The sequence below is a fragment of the Lytechinus variegatus genome, chromosome 14 (genome assembly GCF_018143015.1).
Source record: "Lytechinus variegatus isolate NC3 chromosome 14, Lvar_3.0, whole genome shotgun sequence".
In the NCBI taxonomy this organism is placed as follows: domain Eukaryota; kingdom Metazoa; phylum Echinodermata; class Echinoidea; order Temnopleuroida; family Toxopneustidae; genus Lytechinus; species Lytechinus variegatus.
In genome coordinates, this window is record NC_054753.1 from 19,293,462 (window position 1) to 19,318,687 (window position 25,226).

A 25,226-nucleotide genomic window follows, 5' to 3' on the forward strand; every position below is an offset into this window, starting at 1 on the left:
AATCATTTAACAAATCTTAAAATTCACTTGAAGATATATTTTCAGCCCTTTGAAATCCTTGAAATATCAAATAACATCCCCTCAATAATTTACATTGATCTTGAGACCGTGCACCTTACGATTGGTCTGGGACCCCAATTCAGAATAAAATGTAGTAGAATTTGATGCTTATATAAAGACTTGGAATATATATAAAAACGAATTTAATATCTAGTCGTAATGACGTCATAGCAGTCATACGATTGCTTACGATTTGAAACTAATTTGGCCTTTACTCTAAAATAAAGGCTTGTAGTCTTTCAAAATGGTTATATTAAAGGCTTGTAGTCTTTCAAAATGGTTATATTAGTATTCTTACAATTAATTTCAACCTCAAATAATATATGTTCCATTCACTTTTTCAGAAAATGAGCAAAATGCAATTTGTTCCAAAATCGGATAGCGAATAGTTGTAAGGTGTGCGGTGGCCTTAACACTGCATGTAATTCAAAATGTCAATTTCCTTCCATGCTATAAATTAATAAACAGAGTACAATCTGATATTGGTGGAATCAATTAATCACTCTTTTAAATAGAAGACAGTGAGAGAAACAAATCAAAAAGGGTTTTAGGAAAATCCATCCATGATCAAAGAATAATAAGCAATAAAGAGTTATAATTTTTCATTACAAAGTTTTGAATCAGTGATGTCACATTCAAGCAGCTGCCATGGCACGTAATATTTTAAATAAAATTCTGGTAAAATCTGTAGGTAAAGTGTGGTATGGTATGGCTACAAAAACTAAAAAAATAGTTAATGGCTGTATAGAAATTTACAACATAATCAAAATGAGTAATGAAATTGCTTCATTTTCATAAATATTTTCTGTGCCAAAAGCATGCAAGAGAACATACAAATTTGAATTCACAGCATACACTGTAAGGTCACAATTTTCAAACAAATGGAAATTGATATTTTGAATAACCACAATAAAATAGCATGGAAATATAAATGCTGTGTAGATCAAACATCAAATAAGATAATTATAAAATAATTGAAATGGTTAATCAAACAAAAATATCCTACAAACACAAATTCAGAGCTCTTGGAACAATATAGCTTATTCTTTAAAAATATTAACAATACCGGTAATATAAAATTGCCAAAGGAAGAAAATAGCCAAGCACGCACCAAATGTAGATTTTTTTTGAAATACACATACAATACATACTTGAAATCATCACCTACATCATTTAGAAGGTTATGGAAAACTTTATGATTTACCATACTAAAAAAGAAATTCCTTGAAGAAGTACACTGACTCTCAACATTGAGTTTCACTAACATGCATAATTTATAGCAGTTGCATGTATATGAAGACCTCACATTCAAATTAAAAAGTTACATTATGTTTCAATTCATTAACTTTAATTTCCAACTCAAAAACTATTTATTGCACAAAATAACAATGATGTGAAGAGAAGGCATTTCCTAACAATCATTATCGATGCTTCTGGGCATGTTTCAAGTAAGGTTTTTGTCTGCACTGACTAAAATGGTCATATCTATTTCAATGATATTCTTGCTTGGTTTCGTTGGCAAGACCAAAGAAGCACTAGCTAAACTTATGAACCCTATCTCACACTATTCCTTCCCATGAAACAGAATAAAACTTTATTTAGTATACATACCTACATGTACCAATTAATAATAATCCGCTTTTATATAGCACTAATACATCAGAATGTGTCTAAGCGCTTTACAGATATATTATTATCCCGGTCATCAGGATTCAATCAGTCATTCCCGCACACAATGTGTGCACATCCTCCACTCCCTGGGGAGTATTCCAATCAGTCACCTGTGCGTACACAGTACAGGACAAGCTACAAGCTGACTTTCACATCCTACCGGGTACCCATTTAGCACCTGGGTCACGAGTGGCAAAGTGTGGATTAACGCCTTGCCAAATGACGCCAGACCGAGTTGGGATTCCAACACATGACCCTCTGTTTACATAGCGAGAGTCAGAACCACTACACCATGGCTCCTCCACATGCAATTGAGTTTGGAAATTATTGTTGGAATGCTCCTCAAGGAGAGAAGGTGCACACATTGTACGCAGGCGAGGATCCAGTCCCCAGGGTAATCTTAGCCATCGACGCTTAATTCTGATTTATTCAGCGCTTTATATTAGCAGAATATTAGTTCTATTATATTATTCAAGCCCTGAAAAGTAAATTGAAACCCCCTTTTGCAACCCATACCTTTCCCTCGGAAATCTTCCTAACAACCCTAAAAAAAATATTTTGATCTCAACTAATACTACATTTTCTCACTACATGGAAACATTAAACCCTTTGAAAATAACCCTCATTCTTTAATATAACCTTTACCCAAAACCCTCATGAAACCTTGATCAAAAGCCCAATAATAACCTGGATTCATTTCAAGTCCACTTTTAAACTTCAATGTTACCTACATGTGGAGGACTATTAAATTATGCTTTATGAACAGAATAAGGCAAGGACCAAATGCAAGGTTATTCCATTACCATATATTTGTTGGCAGGGCTGCATAGCATTGCACAATTAGGTATTGAAAAAAAATATATAACCAGCTCTTTATCAAAACAAGTTGAGATATAATATTGTCATGAAATACATGCATCTGATTGGCTCAGACCAAATTTGTCAGTAAAAATTTTCAATATGTGCTGCTTGATGAAACAACTCCAGGTAAAATGAATGGGAGAAAAGGTTAGTGAGACTGGGGATGAACACTCTAATCTGATCTTTCTTTTAGAACCAGGGGGCTGTTTCACAAAGATTTAAGCATGACTTAGAGTAGCACTTAAATGCCTAGTTGCGGGCGGTATAAAAGCCATGACCGCATTGGTCAGATCATGCAAAGAGGACGCGCACTACTGAGTATTGATCAATTACAAGTAGATTGCGTGTTGCATTTCAGATACCTGTCAGCATTTCAGTGCCATTTTAGTCTTTGTGAAAGTCACTGAAACACTCCCCTGGTGAGTTAGATTAGGGTGTTGGGCTCAATGTCTGTTTTATATAGCCTTTTCTCTCAACACTGTTTAGAACAGTAAAACCCTCACCTCTTACAACATTGTGACAGGTGATACTTCATGCATGCAATAAGTCAATTCGTTACTGCTTCAATGTAACAGTATTTTGATACCAATGCTGTTGCATGCAGCTGTATACATCGGTTTCCCAAAAGGCAGTCCATTAACCCTTTCACTCCTGGCACTCTCCTTCTCTAAGACGACCCATGACCTCAGACAGCATCTGGTTGCACATGGCAGCGTAAGGGTTCATCTGAATCACCTGCGTGCGTGCGAAGGGGCTCCCGAGGTTGGCGGCACGTTTGAAATCGGCCAACGCCTCGTCGTCTCTCTTCTCCAGTCTGTAGATGAGCCCTCGTTGGGTGTAAGCTTGACAGGCTGCTTTACCAGTCCCCTGGCTTAGCTCGATCGCCTTGTTCAAATCCTCAAGGGCTCCTGTACATGTAGGTGCAGGAAAAGAAGAGCTTAGGGAGTGCTTCACAAAGTATCTTGTGAGTGATTATAAATGTCCAATTTGCTGTGAATCAATCAGATTTAAGGATTTCAGTAGCTTATAATGATAGTCAGTAAAATCTTTCAGTATTTCTTTCATGAACTGATCCCCAATACTTGGAGCCTAATACCTAAAGCCGTTTTACTGAAAGCTTTCAAAAATTCTGATATTAAAGAGAAATTCCAGTAGTTGCAGTAAACACTGATTTCATGAGAAAGTCTGTAAAACCAGGCTTAATTGTCAGATTATCGAGGATCTAGATCTGGTACATTTACATAAACTGAAATCTTGAAATCTACGCTGAAAAATGTTCACACTGAAGATCACCAACACAGATAAGCACATGGGACAGTGTATTAATATTGCTGGAATAAAGACCCGACGGAAGTGACCGAATCCGCGCTTATTTTGCTTATTTCTCAGCAATTACACAATTTCTTCCAGAATCCTTTGGCACATAATTTTTATTCATACAAACAGACACTTAGGTGGTCATTATATTAGATTCTGTCAAAAGTCATTTTGGGATCGTTACCAATCCTGGAATTTATCTTTAACATCTATGTCATTACCATGCAGAAATAATAATTAAAACAATATGAGGATGAAATTTGAGGTATAGTCCTACTTTGTAATTATGTAATACATGTACGCTGTTTACTTTTAGAAAAAAAATAAAAACAACAACCCAACCTTATGCATTGGCACTAAATTCAAGGCATGTGAAAGAAAGGGCCCCTGCTTACACTAATATGAGATGATTCCTATGAAGTGAGTATTACGTGTAGGTAATGTAATGCTTGGACCCAAATAATAATTAGATTATATGGATAGCAGACCATGTGGGTTAAGTCATGCTTGTACACCAACAGGGATTAAACATGATGGTGTTAGACAATAATCAACAAAATCTGCTGGTAGACCAACCAGGTTTAGCCATGAACATGTTAGACAATTAGACCATCTGCTGGTAGACCAAACGGGTATGGCCTCGATCATGTTAGACAAGAAGTGAATTAGATAATCTTCTAGTAGGCTCAGTGGCCCGTATTCTGAAGTCAGGTTTAATTTAGACCATGGTCTAACTCTGTGCTACAATTATGGGAAGCCAAAAGTGTCATTTTTTTTAACTTTAAGTTGCATGTTTCTTATGTTTACTGTGCTCTTTCCTGATGCATCGATAGTGAAGACGGTTATCTATTTATACTTCCTAGACAATTACGAATGATTTGTGAGCCAAATGAGCTGAAATATTATATATCTAGTATTCTCTACTGTTAGTGATTTATGTAACAAGTGGCTGTCCATACTTAAACCATAACTTTAAACCCGACTTCAGAATACAGGCCAGTGGATACAAACTAAACAAAGCACCTACCATCCACATCTCCACGTAAGCGGAGTGCTTGTGCCCTGTTGTTGTAGCATGAAGCCCGGTTTGGAGCAAGGGATACTGCCTGGTTGAAAAAGTTCAATGCAGCGTCTAAATCATTGGCCTCTGCACTTTTCACTCCCTCAAGCTCAAGCTCTTTTGCTCTGTTAGCCTCATCTGAATTATCTAAATGGAATGAGGACAAAAGAATATCGTAGGCCAAAGTTAAAATCGGTCAATATTTACGGGGGGGGCTAGATGCTTTGTTAGGGCAAGGGGCAAGATGACCAAGATGACGTAACTAGAGTGATGTCACATTTTTCTACAAATAGGGGTATTTCAGAGCTTAACTACCTAGACCTCTCCTTAATTCTCTTTCTCCCCTCTGGCCTTACCCCAAATTCAATACTTATATCAACTGTTTTGTGAAATAAGCGAAACTTCAAAATTTCATTACAAGAATTCATTAAAACAAGGCAAAAGCGATTTTGTGTCTCGCCCACGTATGAAAATAACCAGAAATATCGTGATTCACGAGGGCATGCAACAGAATTGTATCGAAATGTCATTGTAATATGACTGGGATGGAATAACACTTGCCTTAAGGGCCTTGCACGTAAATTCTAATGTTGACCTGAAAATGACCTTTGACCTTATCATGTGACCTCTGACTGCAGCATAACATGCAGGTCCCCCAAGTCAATCTACCATCCAAGTTTGGTTGAAAAGCACCTTACGGTTGCGGAGTTAGGCAAGGTTGACCTGAAAATGACCTTTGACCTTATCATGTGACCTCCGACTACAGCATAACATGCAGGTCCCCAAAGTCCATCTACCATCCAAGTTTGGTTGAAAAGCGACCTACGGTTGCGGAGTTAGGTGTCATAAGAGAGTCTTGCATGTAAACTTTAACATTGACCTGAAAATGACCTTTGACCTTACCATGTGACCTCCAACTGCAGCATAACATGCAGGTCCCCCAAGTCCATCTACCACCCAAGTTTGGTTGAAAAGCGACATACGGTTGTGGAGTTATGTGTCATTATATTTGTGACGGACGGACAACATTTGGATCCCTAAGTCTCGCCTTCACCTCTGGTGGGCGAGACAAAAATGAGGAAAATATTATGAAAAGACGGAAGAGAGTTGTATGAATGTGATATTTTCTCCTACCTTGTTCATTGAATGAGTGGCCCTGGCCTTGAAAACTTACTTACTTAAGAAGTTAAAGGACAAGTCCACCCCAACAAAAACTTGATTTGAATACAAAGAGAAAAATTCAACAAGCATAACACTTAAAATTTCATCAAAATCGGATGTAAAATAAGTAAGTTATGACATTGTAAAGTTTCGCTTCATTTCACAAAACAGTGATATGCACATGTCGGTCGGTATGCAAATGAGGAAACTGATGACATTACTCACTATTTCTTTTTGTATTTTATTATATGAAATATTTTGATTTTCTTGTCATTGTCATGTGAAATGAAGTTTCATTCCTCCCTGTACACGTGGAATTCCATTATTTCAACACTTTGTGCTTCAGGCAAAGTCAGAGGTCCTAATCATCAAATTCGTAAAAAAATTGAAATATTGTATAATTCAAACAATAAAAAACAAAAGAAATAGTGAGTGACGTCATCGACTCTCTCATTTGGATGTAACTGGCTCGTTCATTTAATTATTTTGTTAAAAATAAGCGAAACTTTGGAATGTCATATTATGGCAGTGAGTCCAAACTTCGCGCGTGTCCAAACTTCGCGGACGGTCATTATCTCCAAAACTAGCCAATATCCTTAAAATCTGACATCATCAATGTGAAAAGCGACCTAAAATTACCCTTCGCTGAAAGTTTCTTTAGGATTAGTCCAGTATTCATGAAAATATTGGCAAAAGATCGGCAAATTTTTCACCGTTAGCGCCCGTTTTGAAGAAAGCAACAAGCATCACGATATCACCATTTTACAAGCAGAAATCATAAAAAATGTGAGTTAAATGTGGTACTAACCGATTCCATAGCATTTTGCCATCAATCTGATATAAAATATTTCACTTTTTGAGCTTGAGTCTTTGTTTAAATCTCCACAAAAGCTTTGGTGCGCGAAATTAGGTCACACTTTTTCTGAACGGTTTTCCAGCACAGCCCGCATTTGCCGATCGGAATAGAATTTTGAGATCGCGATACCGGCGAAACCCCGTGACCTACTTTACATTTTCGTCCATGATTTTATAGTTTACGATCTTGCCGTCAATGTGGTAACTATTTCTTGAATAAATCATCAATAATTTGTGGACAAAATTAAGCCTGATGAATATTTTTGAAAAGTGCGCGAAGTTTGGACACCCCATCATATAACTTTCTTATTTTACATCTGATTTTTGATTAAATTTTCAGCATTGTGCTTGTCTGATTTTTCTCTATTGATTCAAATCAACATTTTGCTGGGGTGGACTTGACCTTTCAGGATCTTTAAAATATTTATGATGGTGGGCCCCAAGTCTGCGCACCTAACAATTCGAGTTAAGATTTAACATGAATTTCTTCTTATTTCACAAAATCTTTCAGTTGATAATGTTCCTTACATCATAATGAGTTAGTGTGCCAAATATCTCATAAAAATGTGAAAGAAATATATGATTTTCTTGGAAAAAACCTCGGGCAGTCATTTTCAAATTGAAAAAAAAAATGGTACCCCATGTCTGCGCACTCATTCACTTTGCACACGATTCGGGGATTTTGATGAGAAAGGCTGCATTTTGAGGCTGTCACATGGAATGCCCTGAATTCATTATATTTCCACCATTTTGAGTCGGATTTTTTAATGAATACCTGTCTATGTATTGCATGGTTACGGGACAGCCCGACCACCGGACAGCCCGACCCTGGACAGCCCGACCCGCTGCCCTGGACAACTCGTCCCGGTCGAGTTGTCCAGGGTTGGCTCTGAATCGGACAACTCGACCACTTGAATTCTTCTTCAAAATTTCATGAAATAAGATTTCAAACTTTACTTCAAAGGTATTTTCCCGCATAATCCATGTTTCTATAATATATTCTCGACAGAAAATTTGACATTTTAGTTCATTTTGAACTATTTTGAAAGAAAATAGATCGAGTTCCCTTGCAACGAGAATAATCCGATACCGCCGCGCCGGGCGTTGTGGCGTGCGCCTGTAATCCAAGCTGTGGGGAAGTTACAAATTGATGCAGAGGTTCGAGGTTCGAGCCCTGGTCACGTCTTTCGGATGGTGACGTTAAAGGTCGGTCCCAGACGTAAATAATCATATCTGATTGATACACGTCTGACAAAACTCAAATACATACATACATACGCCGGCGAGCTGTGTTCGTGCAACTTGCAAGGTCTACAAAATTGAGTTGATTTTTCCGTCACTTGACATATTTTAGTGGTGAGTGTGTGCTATTTTGTATTTTCATATTCCATTTTCACATTTCCTCTACTTATATAAAGTTATTGCTTTGCACAAAACTGATACTTAATGCAAACTTTTTTAGATAGTTCACCTGGAAAAAGACACCGATGCGGTGCTTCGCCTCGCCGGCCAGCTGGGCGACCGGCTGTGTTGTGATTGTGACTGAGTGAGGCAGTCATCTCAACTAGCTATGCGAGGTCGAACTTGCTTATTTTAGTTAATTTGTCCGTCTCTTGACATATTGCCCATAATATTCTATTGGCGAGAGTGTGCTACTTTTGTATTTTCATGCTTCTTTCATGTAGGCCTATTAATTTTTTTTTTTTTAATGTCACTAACAAAAGGAAATAAAGTAGATTTGAAAATGTCTCACTCTCAGTAGCCGGCCTCTGAAAGTGTCTTTATTTTTGTTCTTAAATAACTATTACAATTTGTTTTATTGTTTTCTAAGTTTAGAAGAGCAGGGTGGGTGCACAACTGACAATAGATTGGGTAATTATAATTTAAAAAATGGAATAGTTTTATTGAAAAATGAAATGTATTCTGCCGAAATTGAAAAACTTACCTTTTTTATCAAAATTTAAAACTTGCTTTTCGTTAGCGAAAAACATGTCTCTCATGTTTTACCTGTTGGTTACTGTCGCAGCTTTTTTTAATGCAACATCCATTGGTAACGGGTCGTCTGGAGGATACAAGCACTTGGGCTAGTACCTGAGTGTACCAACCTACACCAGGGAGGAGAAGAGGTTTCAGACTCAACTTGCGATGGCCTTTCCATTTCCTTCACAAGCAGAAATAATACTGAGTTCCAATGACTTGGGCATCAGAGCGGCAGTCCCTTGATGGATGAGGTAAATACAGCTTCTTTGATACAATGAATCAATTCTTGCGCACTTCATGCAGGCATGTCAAAGTTAATTTTCTGAGTTTTTTTTGTGTATTTTCAAATTCTTTAAAAGAAAGTACAATTGAATTGGACAATAATTTTACCTGTTTTACTTATAAGTTTTGTAGAAGTTGTAACATTTTAAATTAATTTGTGGATATGGTAATGCGAAATTTATCTGGATCCTTTATGTTATGTAAATCTTCCAGATATACCAGATGTGGTTCTAGTGTGTTTAGCAAATTAACTTAGCTTTGATATATTAAAAAATGTATTGCTTCTAAATTGAAGACAAGATAAAGATTGAAAATGGTCGGATTTGTTTTAGTATCAAGAGGTGCAGACTGCAGATCTTCAAATATTTGAAATTACAATAATTTTTGTCAATAATTCATTTCATACTTCATTTCATCTTTCCAGCTGTTTGATTAAGTTGAGACAACATGGATTGCAAACTGTACTTATTTATAAAAACAAAATTGTAAGGAAGTGCTGAAAGGACAAGTCCACTCCAACAAAAAGTTGGTTTTAATAAAAAGAGAGAAATCCAACAAGCATAACAATTGTAGTTTTAAGATTGTCCATATTGTTACATTGGCACCCAAAGCAGAGGATATTCTCAATTGGAGTTACGAATCAACAAATATAACTATGGGCACACATGAATTTGTGAATATGTACAAACAGTATACAAATATAGCAGACTTTAAGGAAGTATAGCAGGAATTATTTGTCTGTTGGACTGGCAATTGCTAATTATACTAAGAGGCATAAGTATGACTAGGCACACATGAATTTGTGAATATGTATTATATAGTAAACAAATATACCAGGAATGGTGCACTTTGATTTTCTTTATGTTTTTTTTTCAACAGCATAACAAGGCCGTGTTTTGTTATGTGATGCTATACTGTTTGTAAGATATAACAGAAAATTATGTGTTACTTAGTAATTTTAGTTGTGATCAAGTTTATCATATCGTTACATAGAAAATAAATAGTCTACTAAAAAGTATTGTGGATATTGGGTTCTATTACTTCCGACTCCGTGTATTTATTTTTTCTGCTGAACCTTTTACCTTCAAGTGCTGTGGTGATCAGATTGACATTTTGGGAGAGATGAAGTTGAAATTGGAGGGATGGAGACGATGATATGAAAAGGATGGTTATGAAAAGTGGGTTGGGGATGAGAGGAAGGGTGGAGATGATGAGAGGAAGGGTGGAGATGATGAGAGGAGGGATGGAGATGAGTTGATGCATGGAGATGAAAGGAAGGATGGAGATGAGAGGAATTATAGATGATGAGAGGAGGGATAGAAATGATGAGAGGAAGGATGAAGGGGATGAGAGGGATAGAGATGAGAGGATGCATGGAGATGAGAGGAGGGGTGGAAACTATGAGAGGAAGGATGAAGGGGATGATGAGGCGATGGATAAGAGGAATTGAGATCAGGGGATGGAGAGGAGGAATGGCGCATCATCAACATTATCAACATCTCCATCACTATTGTCATCATTGCTATCACCACTATATCATCACCACAACATCGTTCTCATCCATAATCGCCATCATTATCACCATTATCTTCATCATCACATCACCACCATCACAGTCATCATTGCCATCATCACCACCATCATCATCACAACATTATCCATCATTCTTATCGTATTACCACTATCATCACCATCATAATCATCAGCATCATCATCACCACCATCGTCACCGTCATCACCAATGTTCATCATCATCACAAACATCATCATCATGACCATCATCACCATTGCCACCAACATCCTTTTCATCATCTCAGGAATATTATTGAGAACCTCTTGGAAATGATACAATCCCGAAGGTAATTGAATCGATCTCATCAGTGGCGTAGCTGGCTTTGGGGACCTTGAACTTTTGTTGGGGGCACCAAGATTAATTTTGGGGATAGTCCTGCAGACCAAAGTTTAAGAAAATCATAATTTTCTAAAAAACACGATTAAGTTATCTCAAAAGGCCTAAATTAAATGATGTAATTAGGACCGTCGCTCTCTTCCCCTCTTCTTGCTCTTGCTTTTTCTTTCTCTCTTTTCCTCTTTCCCCTTCTTTTTCCTTTCTCCCCTTTTCCACTGTTTCATTTGCTTTGCCTTTCCACTTTTCCCTCCTTTTTTATTTTTCAGTCGCGTTTTTTTTTTGGGGGGGGGGGGATAAAGCCCCCCTCCAAAAAAAAAATCGCTCGAGCCCAACCAAAAGTTTGACCACAAAGAAAAATAATTTATGTGGGCCATATTATGTATTGAATAATGTATTATTCCATTCATGTCATCTAGTGCTCTAGAATCAACGTATTTACTATTCAAATTCTTCAAAGATTTTCTCCCCAGTTACCACATTCCCTCAATATTTTCAAGAGGTGTCATTGGCATTAAAACCCTATCCCCTGCCATGTTCTATCCATGTAGGAGTGCAAAATTGATGTTCAAACTAGGGGGTGCCAAATGATTACCAAGAGATTGATTGATTAGGCCTATGATGATTTATTGAATAATTTATTGAAAAAAATGAATGTTTGATTGAGCATATTGCACATTGATTGAGTTGATTTATTGATAATTTTTTTGACAAAATGATTGATCGCGCTGGACTTCATACGTACATGTAATAGCAATCAGTCTCTCAACAGGAGGGGAGGGCAGGTGAGAGAGAGGGAGGGGGCTAAATGTTCTGTTCACCCTTATTCTATCAACCTACTTTTCCCACTTAAATCCAATCTCACTCCCTATTCTCCTGTCCCATGAACACATTGCTGAGATCCACATAGTAAAGTATAGTGCTGCCCCAAAAAGTGCAATGTGTGTTGTACTTCACTCATGCATTAACGTTCAATTTAATGATTTATAAAATTTGCTCTTACAACCAAAACTGGCCACGATTGATCATCACAACACTCTAAACTTTGCAGGTTCTAACAGATTTGCCTTTCAAAAACTGACAGAAATGGGAAGGCTAATTCCTGCCCAGCCTAATTTTCATACCCTTTGTTTAAGTGGGTAGTGCTCGCTCATTTGAAAGTTGACTTTATTGGCTTCCATATATGTTGCCCCCCACCCCGTGATATATTTTTTTATTTGGCAGCCATGTCAAAAGTTAATAGTTTTTTTGGAGCTAACTTCAAGTAGATAAAACTAGTATTGTACCCATCTGTCAGTCAGGGTCGTATCTAGGGGGCACATTCAGGGGCGCAAAAAGAAAAGGGGTCGAATAAAGAATATGGAAAGAGGAAAGATTATGAAAATAAATAAGTGCAGAAAAGGGATACCACTTAAGGTGATATTTACCCCGTCTTTTGTTACTTCCATGGTAATGCCGTTTCCAACACATTCATAAATGAATCTTGCATGTCTTTATCCAAGGATGAATATTCGTGCCACTTTTTGATTAATGATCATCATTCCAATTCTCTACAAGAATTCCAACAAACAGCTTTAGCTTGAAATATTCCTTTTCTCAAGCGCAAATATGACTTCTTTAGTTAGCTGCGGGTTTGAATCTTGATATTTTACTTATCATTAATTCTCACAAATAGTTATGAAATACATTATTATCTGGTTCAATTTTCAAAGCTTTTCAACACGCGCTGATTTGATAAGGGAGATATAAATCCTCTTTATTGATTAAAATATCCTTTTTGGGTGAGAATATATAAAGTCCATCTTAGGCATGGTAAGAGATAAATAATGTGACATTAGTACTCGTATCTGTGTATGAAATCACAGATGAAATAATCATGAAGATGATGGTCAAGATGTGATGGGAGGTGGTGATAGTGATGGTAATGATGTCGATGATAGTGGTGGTGATGATGTTGGTGATGACGATCGGATGATGGTAATGAAGCTAATGGTGTTGATGATTTTGACGATAGTAATGATTAAGTAGATGGTGGTGATAATGAACAGTGGAATACAGGTGGTGGGGGATCAAGGTCTTGGGGGCAAGAGCACCCCCAAAAAAAATAAAAAGAAGATAAAATACAAAAGAATAAAAAAAATTAGAGAAAAGAGTTTTAGTATGATGTCATAATCTATCAAAAAATTGAATTTGCGTAAAAAATGTCAAAATTTTTGCTCGTTCACAATTAAAAAAAAAATAACTTAGGCATGATGGGGCATATGTTACCCCTCAAAATCTTTCACTCATTACGCCAATGATAATGATGAAGTTTGTGGTGAGGATGATGTCATGATGACGATGATGATAATGATATTGATGATGATGAATTTGGTGGAGGCAGTTAGTGATGATCACCCCCCTTTCATTTCTATTCCCCCATTATTTCCATTCCCGTCTTCTCCAACCATTTTCTCATCTCCATCCCTATTTCATTTCAATCTCTCATCTCCATCCCCTACTCATGTCAGCCCCCCGGGTCAGCCCTTCCACATCATCTCCATTCACCTCATCATCTCTACTCCTCTCATCATTACCACTCCTCACCATCTCCATCCTCATCTCTAAACCTTATCATCTCCATCCCTCCCCGCATCATTTCCATCCATCCTTGCATCATCCCCATCCCTCCTCTCATCATCTCCATCCACTCATCATCTCTACTCTTATCATCACCACTCCTCACAATCTCCATCCTCATCTCTAAACCTTATCATCTCCATCCCTCCCCGCATCATTTCCATCCATCCTTGCATCATCCCCCATCCCTCCTCTCATCATCTCCATCCACTCATCATCCACACCCCTCTCATCAACTTCATCACTCCTCAACATGACCATCCCACCTTTCATCATCTCCATCCATCCTTGTATCATCCCTCCTCTCATCTCCATCCACTCATCATCCACACCCCTCTCATCAACTTTATCACTCCTCAACATGACCATCCCAACTTTCATCATCTCCATCCATCCTTGTATCACCCCTCCTCTCATCATCTCCATCCACTCATCATCCACACCCCTCTCATCAACTCCATCACTACTCATCATGACCATCCCACCTTTCATCATCTCCATCCTCCCCCCCATCTTCATCTCTCCAATCATCTCCATCTGATTACCATGTGACACAACATTTGCTCCTGCGACAATTGCCCCAGGCTTAATTTTTCTAAAGCCCCTTTCACAATTTGTGGTGCGACTGCTTACGACCCTTCACCGTTGCAATTCTGTGCAATATAATATTGTGACCAAGTGATAGCAAACGATCGCACGAGCAATTGTGAAAGTCCCTCAAGATAGAGGTTTAGGGTTGCAATAGGGTTTTAAGTTAGGTTTAGACCTTACTGGTTGAAGCTGTTCATAAGATTATGGTGTACAATTTACAGCGGAGCAATTGTTGCCAGAGCAAATGTCATGGAACCCGTCACCACAGCTCTCATTAAAAGGTAAATACTCAGTGAGAAAAGGGATACAAAATAGTGAAAGAACCGAATATTCAAATTTCAAAATACTTCTTTGGAGTTAAGTGGGTTTTATTAAGTAACATTAAGGTAAACTTGATCAGATCTAAAATCACATAGTAACACACATTGAACTTCATTGTATATAAAAGATATTGTATCCCACTTAAAATAAATACTGGTTCAAAATTTCAAATAGCATTACATTACCAAATTATAATGTATGATAATAAATATGACGCAATTCCAGTTGGGAACAATATCCTCTGATTTTGGTGTTTACGTAAAGCTAATAATAAGGACAATCTTAAAATTACATTAGTGCCAATATGAATTAACATTTATCCAACAATTGCACTTTCAGGAATATACAATCTGTTATACATTATTATATTTGGTTTCCATGGCAATTACATGATCCCTAACTTAGCTGGAGGGATTTTCAACCCTCATTTTTTTTGTCATGTAAAAACTGGCAATACGGAGTTTGCAATTCATGTGGTCTCAAAGAGCTGGAAAGATAGAAATAGAAAATAAAGTAGGCCTATTGACAATGTATAGTACTTTCAACTACTTGAAGCTCTGCACCTCTTTTGCTACTGAAAAAGTCAAACCATTTTAACCTTCAATTTAGAAGCAAATACATTTTAAAAATATATTTAAATTAAGTTAATTGCAACTCAATCTTAAAGGGAAAATTCACTCTAAAGAAAAGTTTGTTGTAAAAATAGCAGAAAAATAATTTTAAAATATATCGGTGAATGTATGAGGAAAAGATTAAAAATGTTATTCGAATATTAAGTTTTGGATTTGTGGGGTCATAAACGAGCAGCTGCCCCATATGTTATGTAATATAAAATGCATGAATTTAATTTTTTCAATGGTTCCTGATGACTTATTTTCATGTTTGGGTGTGAAATGTTTTGTTTTTTTGATATACAAAAGGTAGAGTAAAACCATTTTCAATTTTCTGAGAAAATGATAATTTCTTGATTTTTTTCCATTTATTTATATGTAGAAATGCTGCTCGCATATGACATCACAAATCAAATAATTTAAATTCTATTACTTTTCAATTCTTTGATGGATTTTCCTCAAACCTTTGGCAATATTTTTTACTATTTTTTCTGCTGTTTTTACAATAAACTTTTTGTCAGGGTGAACTTCCCTTTCAAGCTCACTTGAACGATACTTGGTATCATCTAGAAGATGTGCATGACATAAATGTTCCACATGAATTAAGCGTAACCTCTACATGTATACCCAAAATTAATTTAGAATGTTACAACTTCTACTTAACCTAAAAATGTATTGGTTACTCACATTTTTAAGAAGAAGCAATTTTGAATTTTTATGAATACAATGTATGTAAGAAAAAATAAGTTAAATTTTTGTTCCATTCAAACAATGTATAAAAGAAAAAAAATTATTGTTCAATTCAATTGTACTTTCTTTTAAAGGGGAAGTTCACCCTGGCAAAAAGTTTATTGTAAAAATAGCAGAAAAAATAATAAAAAATATTGACGAAGGTTTGAGAAAAATTCATCAAATAATTAAAAAGTTATTAGAATTTCAATTATTTGATTTGTGACGTCATATGCGAGCAGCATTCCTACATGGCGAATGGTAAAAAATCAATGAAATGTCATTTTCTCAGAAAATTTAAAATGGTGTTTACTGTACCTTTTGTATATCAATAGACGAATCATTTCACACCCGATCATGAATAGAAAACAAAATTAAGTCACCAGCAACCATATAAAATTTGAAATTCATGCATTTTATATTACATAACACACGAGCAGCTGCTCGTTTATGACGTCACAAATCCAAAACTTTGAACTCTAATAACTTTCTTATTCTTTAACAGATTTTCCTCAAACCTTCACCAATATTTTTTACTATTTTTTCTGCTCTTTTTACAACAAAGTTTTCTTCAGGGTGGACTTCCCCTTTAAAGAATTTGAAAATACAAAAAAAAAAACAGAAATTTAACTTTGACATGCCTGCATGAAGTGCACAAAAATTGATTTATTGTATCTAAGAAGCTGTATTTACCTTATCCATCAAAGGACTGCCGCTCTGATGCCTAAGTCATTAGAACTCGGTATTATTTCTGCTCATGAAGGAAATGGAAAGGCCATCGCTTGTTGATTCTGAAACCTCTTCTCCTCATCCCTGGTGTAGGTTGGTACACTTAGGTACCAGCCCAAGTGCTTGTATCCTCCAGAAGACCCGTTGTTACCAATGGAAGTTGCATTAAAAAAAGCTGCGACAGTAACCGACAGGTAAAACATGAGACATGTTTTTCGCAAATGAAAAGCAAGTTTTTAGATTTTGATAAAAAGGTAAGTTTTTCAATTTCGGCAGAATACATTTCATTTTTCAATAAAACTATTCAATTTTTATAATTATAATTACCCAATCTATTGTCAGTTGTGTACCCACCCTGCTCTTCTAAATTTAGAAAACAATAAAACAAATTGTAATAGTTATTTAAGAACAAAAATAAAGACACTTTCAGAGGCCGGCTACTGAGAGTGAGACATTTTCAAATCTACTTTATTTCCTTTTGTTAGTGACATTAAAAAAAAAAATTAATAGGCCTACATGAAAGAAGCATGAAAATACAAAAGTAGCACACTCTCGCCAATAGAATATTATGGGCAATATGTCAAGAGACGGACAAATTAACTAAAATAAGTTAGTTCGACCTCGCATAGCTAGTTGAGATGACTGCCTCACTCAGTCACAATCACAACACAGCCGGTCGCCCAGCTGGCCGGCGAGGCGAAGCACCGCATCGGTATCTTTTTCCAGGTGAACTATCTAAAAAAGTTTGCATTAAGTATCAGTTTTGTGCAAAGCAATAACTTTAAATAAGTAGAGGAAATGTGAAAATGGAATATGAAAATACAAAATAGCACACACTCACCATTAAAATGATGTCAAGTGACGGAAAAATCAACTCAATTTTGTAGACCTTGCAAGTTGCACGAACATGCACAGCTCGCCGGCGCGGCGGTATCGGATTATTCTCGTTGCAAGGGAACTCGGATCTATTTTCTTTCAAAATAGTTCAAAATGAACTAAAATGTCAAATTTTCTGTCGAGAATATATTGTAGAAACATGGATTATGCGGGAAAATACTTTTGAAGTAAAGTTTGAAATCTTATTTCATGAAATTTTGAAGAAGAATTCAAGTGGTCGAGTTGTCCGATTCAGAGCCAACCCTGGACAACTCGACCGGGACGAGTTGTCCAGGGCAGCGGGTCGGGCTCCCGGTGGGGTCACTCAGCCGCAGAGGGGGACACGTATGACCGTTACCACAAATGCAAGTGACCCCCTATTGCAGTCAATTTCAAGGACATTTTGTGAAATTTACTCCCTATTTTCACGCAAAACAAGGACAAAATTGCGGTAAAATGGTACCTTGAAACACCCCTAATTATAAGATTGTAAGGACACTTTTGCCCATTTCGCAAATTTACCCCTATTTACCGTATTTCAAGGACAGGGCATTTAACACCCTTTCCTCACTAGAGGAAATTGCAACACAGGCGTCAGAGTGCTCAGTCCTTAAAGATGACCAAGAGCCAAGTCATACTGATACAATAATCCAAAAGAACTTTATTTTTCTTGAAAAATAAGAAAAGTAGAATTCTTTGTAAAAATAAATGGAGAGTTGTCCATATAAAGATACAGAGCATGATGCGCGCACCCTCTGCGGCTGGTGACTCGGCGACGGATTTTACTTCCCGTAATCGTTCTCCCCTTTTTCCTGACCCCTATTTCCATCAGATCGAGGATGGTGAGCACCCCTATTTTCACTACTTCGAGGAGAGTTCTGTCCGCGGACGTTCCGTGAAATTGACCCCTTTTCCCGCGATTTTGGTAACGGTCATGCGGTCCCCATGTCATATTGAGTGACCCCACCGGGGTCGGGCTGTCCAGGGTCGGGTTGTCTGGTGGTCGGGTTGTCCGGACCCCGTATTGCATGTGTAAAGTTCGTGTTCGTTGCGTATCTTCTTTTACTAGAATCGCGCAGATACGCGGGTGCGCAGACTTGGGTCCTAGTTGGGAGACCGCGCAGACATGGGGGAACTGACCATATTACAAGTTAGTGACAGATAATTTGTTCAAATATCAGAGTTTGTAACGTTTGAAAACAAGTGCGTAGCTTAGCCTTAACTTAAGTTCAGCCTTTAGGCCCCCATCATCATAACGGCAGTAAAGTCGCCGGACGTGGACCGGGTTTTCAGAATGTCACACCGGGAACTTTCGGGCGATCTACTGAGCTGAGCTACCGGTAGCTGATGACTGTGGCTGCTGTGGCGAGAACTTGCAACTTACCCTGAAATTCAGCCTCGATTGAGTCTTCTGGACGTTCTTCGGGAATTTCTTGACCCGCTGGCAGAAGAGGATTGAAAACCACATCGAGGACAGCAGCGTCATGGGCACTTTGTCTTGACATTTTGAAGTATTTTTGAGTATTTTTAAGCACGTAAATCGCTGATCAGAACCGCAATGCAGCATGGGACCTAAGGTCTTACCGAAAACACGTACGTGAACCACAAAAATAGGCTATGTATCAACTCAGTGGAGCCCGCCATAATAAAAGCCCTCTCGCGGTAGGTCGCCAAGCAATCTTGTTAGCGACGCATGTGAGCACCGTCTTGCTCACTCTCCAAAATGTATGCGATATTAAAATCCTAAAAACTAATGGAATCATTAAAATTTAGTAAGGCTATGAATACTTATCATTTACATTGACTATCAGTGTATCAACCTATATCAGATTTACAAGCAAGTGTGGATAAGATTTCGAATTACCAGTAATTTTGATGAGTGATACAATATGCCAAAATTTATGAAAATATAGCGTAAATTTCATATAGCATTTCAAAATCGTTATTTTCAATATCTTCACAATTTTTCATTGCTTAAAAAAACATCTTATTACTTTAACTATAATTTTCCCGAACTGATAACGTTGGTAGGCTATTTTCTCCATCGCTTAAAATGGAATGTCGGGCTTTCGAAATCAGGTTAATTTTTGTTATATTTCTAAAAGAAAATCGTTAGATTCGAGCTACTATACCATTGTTCTCCCGAAGAAGGGTTATCATCTCATAATGTTGTGTAAATGATACATAACAATAAAACTTACGAGTGTAGCAATCCATGTTGGATAACATTTTTCAGTATGAGTTTCGTAATGAAGAGAAAAAATAGGTTCATTCTTAGCACGCGAGCCGCAGAATAATAAATTTTAGCGTGTGCAGACATGGCTGATCCCCTGGTGTGTCGCGCGGGATTATCTAGTCCCATACTGGTGTCGGGTGGTATATTCCACGTACCTTGTCCCCTTGCAGTGACCACTGTAGAGTTATATAGTGCTTCATTTTGATACTCAATCTGTGAAATACCGATATCGAAAAATGCTCGGAATATACCTGACACATATTAATGATTTCATTTTCGAGAATTATTATTTCTTTCCTGCATGAATTACAAAACGTCAATCTTATAGGTCAAGAATCATGATAGAAATTGTCAAGATTTGGAAAATATCATGTTAAGTTTGCCCAATGTCATCAGTATCTCACTGTATGTTAAACAGAAAATATAGAACAACTGTATTTTTTGTAAATTCCACGGCCGCCTCACGAACTTAAAGAGATGGTATATACAGAAGAAGAGGAAGGGCCGGGAGCCGGGTTCAGGTGTCTCAAGCGGCGGATCGGGAGAAAGGGGGGGGGGGGGGGGTTCCCACTCTCTTTCAAATAACCTTATTTTCTAATATTAATTCCTGTTGTTTATCGTGGAATTTTACCTTTTATCATAATTATAATTCTATACAATATGAGGATCCTACTATAAGTTTTCAAGCTGTCCTGTTCAAGATTACTGATTTTTTTCTGCGGGTCCCATTAGCCCCTTTTTCATCAATCATCTTCTCGGTGTCTCTGCTACCAAGATTGACTAGGGAGTGGAGGGAGGGGGGGGGGGGGCGGGCATAAGTTATCATCACTCACTTTCGCCCCAGACAAGTGCCTGTTTGATATATTTTATTGCAAGATCCAGTCCGATAACGCGTCGGGTTGTATATTCCACGTACCTTTTCCCCTTGCGATGACCACTGTGCAGTTTTAGTGTTTAATTTTGATACTCAATCTGTGAAATTAATAGTTTACCGATATCTAAAAATGCTTGGAATATACCTGACACATAAATTATTTCATTTTCGGTAATTATCATTTCTTTCCTGAATTACAAAAAAGTCAAACTGCCTAGTGTCAAGAATGTGTAACATTGACTGTATAAAATTACAACATTATCAAGGTTTGGGAAATATCTTGTTAAGTTTGCCCAATGTCATCAGTATCTCACGGTATATGTTAAACAGAAAATATAGAACAAGTGTATATTTTGTAAATTCCACGGCCACCTATACCATCATGCGACATATATGAAACCGACGTGCATGGCCGCCGGGGGGGGGGGGGGTACTCAAATTATTTTAAAATCAAAGTAATAGCAATTTTATAGATCTGCAATATTCCTATCCATGCTCTCGTGATAATGACTTAAAATCATGGTGAGTTGCAATGGGGAGGGGTCGATGAGGGATACTGAAAAGGACCAAAATGAGATTGCAGGCCGGTAGAAATAAGAGGGGCAAATATTAATAGGTTAGTTTTATTGGAGGAGAGCTTGACCATAACAGAAGGGAAGGAATAATATGAGACGGTTGAAATTTAGATTGGGAGAGCTGATCTTTGAGATATAAAATGTCACAAACACAAAAACAAAAAAAAGAGAGAACAGGGAGATAGGAGGAAAAGAGAAGCTCTTGCAATAAAATATATCAAACAGGCACTTGTCTGGGGCGAAAGTGAGTGATGATAACTTATGCCCGCCCCCCCCCCCTCCCTCCACTCCCTAGTCAATCTTGGTAGCAGAGACACCGAGAAGATGATTGATGAAAAAGGGGCTAATGGGACCCGCAGAAAAAAATCAGTAATCTTGAACAGGACAGCTTGAAAACTTATAGTAGGATCCTCATATTGTATAGAATTATAATTATGATAAAAGGTAAAATTCCACGATAAACAACAGGAATTAATATTAGAAAATAAGGTTATTTGAAAGAGAGTGGGAACCCCCCCCCCTTTCTCCCGATCCGCCGCTTGAGACACCTGAACCCGGCTCCCGGCCCTTCCTCTTCTTCTGTATATACCATCTCTTTAAGTTCGTGAGGCGGCCGTGGAATTTACAAAAAATACAGTTGTTCTATATTTTCTGTTTAACATACAGTGAGATACTGATGACATTGGGCAAACTTAACATGATATTTTCCAAATCTTGACAATTTCTATCATGATTCTTGACCTATAAGATTGACGTTTTGTAATTCATGCAGGAAAGAAATAATAATTCTCGAAAATGAAATCATTAATATGTGTCAGGTATATTCCGAGCATTTTTCGATATCGGTATTTCACAGATTGAGTATCAAAATGAAGCACTATATAACTCTACAGTGGTCACTGCAAGGGGACAAGGTACGTGGAATATACCACCCGACACCAGTATGGGACTAGATAATCCCGCGCGACACACCAGGGGATCAGCCATGTCTGCGCGCGCTAAAAATTATCGTTCTGCGGCTCGCGTGCTAAGAATGAACTTGATTTTTCTCTTCATTACGAAACTCATCCTAAAAAATGTTATCTAACATGGATTACTACACTCCTAAAATATATTGTAATGTATCATTTACACAACATTATGAGATGATAACCCTCCTTCTGGCAAACAGTTGGTATAGTAGTTCGAATCTAACAATTTTCTTTTAGAAATATAACAAAAATTAACCTGATTTTGAAGGCCTGCCATTTCCTCATAAAGCCGAGAAACAGTAATCTATCAACGTTATCAGTTCGGGAAAATTATACTAAATGTGATAAGATGTTTTTTAAAGCAATGAAAAATTATGAAAATATTTAGATTAAGGATTTTGAAATGCTATACAAAATTTAAACTATATTCTCATAAATTTTGGCACTTTGTATCACTCATTAAAATTGCTGATAATTCGTAATATAACCGTCACTTGCTGGTAAATTCGGTATGAGTTTGTACACCGATAGTCAATGTAAATGATAAACATTCATAGCCTTACTAAATTTTAACGATTCTATTGGTTTTTAGGGATTTTAATATCGCAGACATTATGGAGAGTGAGCAGAACGATGCTTACATGCGTTGCTAACGGGGTTGCTAGGCGCGAAAATCCGATTTAGCTCCGCCCACTTTTTACACTGAGTTGGAGGGATTCACGTACGTGAAAAGAGGGGAATTAGGGGGGGGGGGGGGGCAGCCGGTGTCATAGCTAGACGAATTGACCCGGGTACCGGCGGTCCAAAAACGGCTAGCCAATTAGTACCACCAATACCAAACGGCTAGTCGTTCTGGCCCGCGATCCACATGACTGTTTCAAATTTTGGCCGAAACGTTAGGAGAGCCGCCGTTTGGTTCCACTTTTATCAAATCTTTCAAAGGTCCGTAAGGGCACTAGTATTCAAACTGTTTTCCTCAAATATATAGAAATATAGAATTTACCTGAATTTCAGACCCGTCCTATTTCCAAGAGCAAATGCTGGTTATTCTGACAACAGATTATCCTGGAATATATGAACAAAGGTATGAAATTAAGATAAATTCCCTTTTTCTAAATATTTGGGGGAATATATCAAAATCTTTGAATTATACCGGGTTGAATACTATAGTGCCCATACGGTATATAATTATTTTCTTTGACAAATGTTTCATGATATATCTTGGTGTACTTTTGCAAAGGTCAAGTCCACCTCAGAAAAATGTTGCTTATTTGGGATATGGGCATTCCGATTGCTGTCTCGTTTCCCATGAAGAAGGAGCTGAGTCCACAGTTGATGTAACTTGAGCCAGCGTGTCCAAGTTGAAAACTGTTAGTGGCTTTTGCCTGCTGTGGGCACATAATCTGCATGGGATCAACGGTCTGCCAGTGATCGATATTTTCGTGATTATTCAACGGATATCAGCCTCGGACATCTTTCTTCACCCCTACAATTTTTATGCTCCCAAGTTCAGTTTCAGTTTCAGTTCAGTTTAAAAATGTGAGTTAAATGTGGTACTAACCGATTCCATAGCTTTTTGCCAGAAATATTTCACTTTTTGAGCTTAAGTTTTTGTTTAAATCTCCACAAAAGCTTTGGTGCGCGAAGTTAGGTCACACTTTTTCTGAACGGTTTTCCAGCACAGCTAGCCCGCATTCGCCGATCGGAAAAGAATTTTGAGAACGCGATACCGGCGAAACCCCTTGACCTACTTTACATTTTCGTCCATGATTTTATAGTTTACGATCTTGCCGTCAATGTGGTAACTATTTCTTGAATTGATAAACTGATGTATGTTTTGATTCATCCAGGAAAGTCAAATATCGATGGAAAAAAATAAATCTATTCATCTGGACTTACTTGATGATGAAGCAGAGGACAGTTTCTTGAATTGGTTTTGTATAAATTATGAATAATTTGTGAACAAAATTGAGCCTGCTGAATATTTTGAAAAGTGCGCGAAGTTTGGACACCCCATACTGAACGTCTGAACCATACTGTGGATCATTAAGAATTTATTTAGCTCCCATTCTCTGTCATCAGTTTTGCTCATCTTCACCCCTCCTGCTCCTTCCCTCTCCCTCTCTCTTTCCCCTTCATCCATTTCTCATCCCTTTCTAATATCCAACTCATTTTATCTGCCTCCTGTAAAACCCTGAATGTTATTACACATGACTTATGCTTTTGTTTTTCTGTTGTTTTAATTGTTCGCATACATTCGTAATTCCGAAGGTTCGTTAGTCCGAAAACGAAATCGGAGGTTCGTGATTCCGAAGGTTCGTTAATCCGAAAACGAAATGAGGCTCGTAATTCCGAAGGGTCTTTAGTCCAAAAACGAAATGATTAACGAACCTTATTCGGACTATAACTTCGGAACAACGAACCTTATTGGGTGATTCCATACGTGTCGTACGGGACATTTAGAGAACATTTGACAGTTTTTGACAAGAAAAAACAAAAAATATTCCAGTAACCATAGGTGGTCATCAACTACTACCAGAGTGTAAGAAAAACCAAGACTTAACATGACTTGAATTCACATCCTGTATAATACAGATTAAAAATAGTAATGTGTCGTACGGACGCAGAAAAAGTGGCTTTTTTAGAAACCTCAAGTTTGTACTAAAAAGTCTGTGAGTTGGGCAGATAAATTTCATAGAAACTGAACTCAAATTGACACTCAATTACCCAAGAACAAACACATTTACAAAAGAAAGCAAAATAAACATTCATGAATGAATAAAGCAAATTATAATTTTCGAGAACATTGTGGCGTACGGGACATTCAAAATGTGTCGTACGGGACATCTCTAAATTGAAGCCAAACTTTCTTACTTTATGTCACTTTGACTTCTTCAATCACATTATTTGGCTGATGATAATGATAATCCCATCAAACTAA

General features: G+C 37.4%; 1 protein-coding gene across 1 annotated transcript; it reads right to left on the reverse strand.

Annotated features, from left to right (window-relative positions):
* Positions 1 to 1,754: 1,754 nt before the first annotated feature.
* LOC121427464 (tetratricopeptide repeat protein 36 homolog) lies at positions 1,755 to 19,199 on the reverse strand. Its single transcript, XM_041623863.1, has 3 exons — positions 19,014 to 19,199; positions 4,937 to 5,116; positions 1,755 to 3,500 (listed from the first exon to the last, which is right to left on the reverse strand). The coding sequence occupies exons 1-3, from the start codon at positions 19,132 to 19,134 to the stop codon at positions 3,238 to 3,240; spliced, it is 564 nt and encodes a 187-aa protein (XP_041479797.1). The 5' UTR covers positions 19,135 to 19,199; the 3' UTR covers positions 1,755 to 3,237.
* Between the last annotated feature and the right edge of the window lie 6,027 nt (positions 19,200 to 25,226).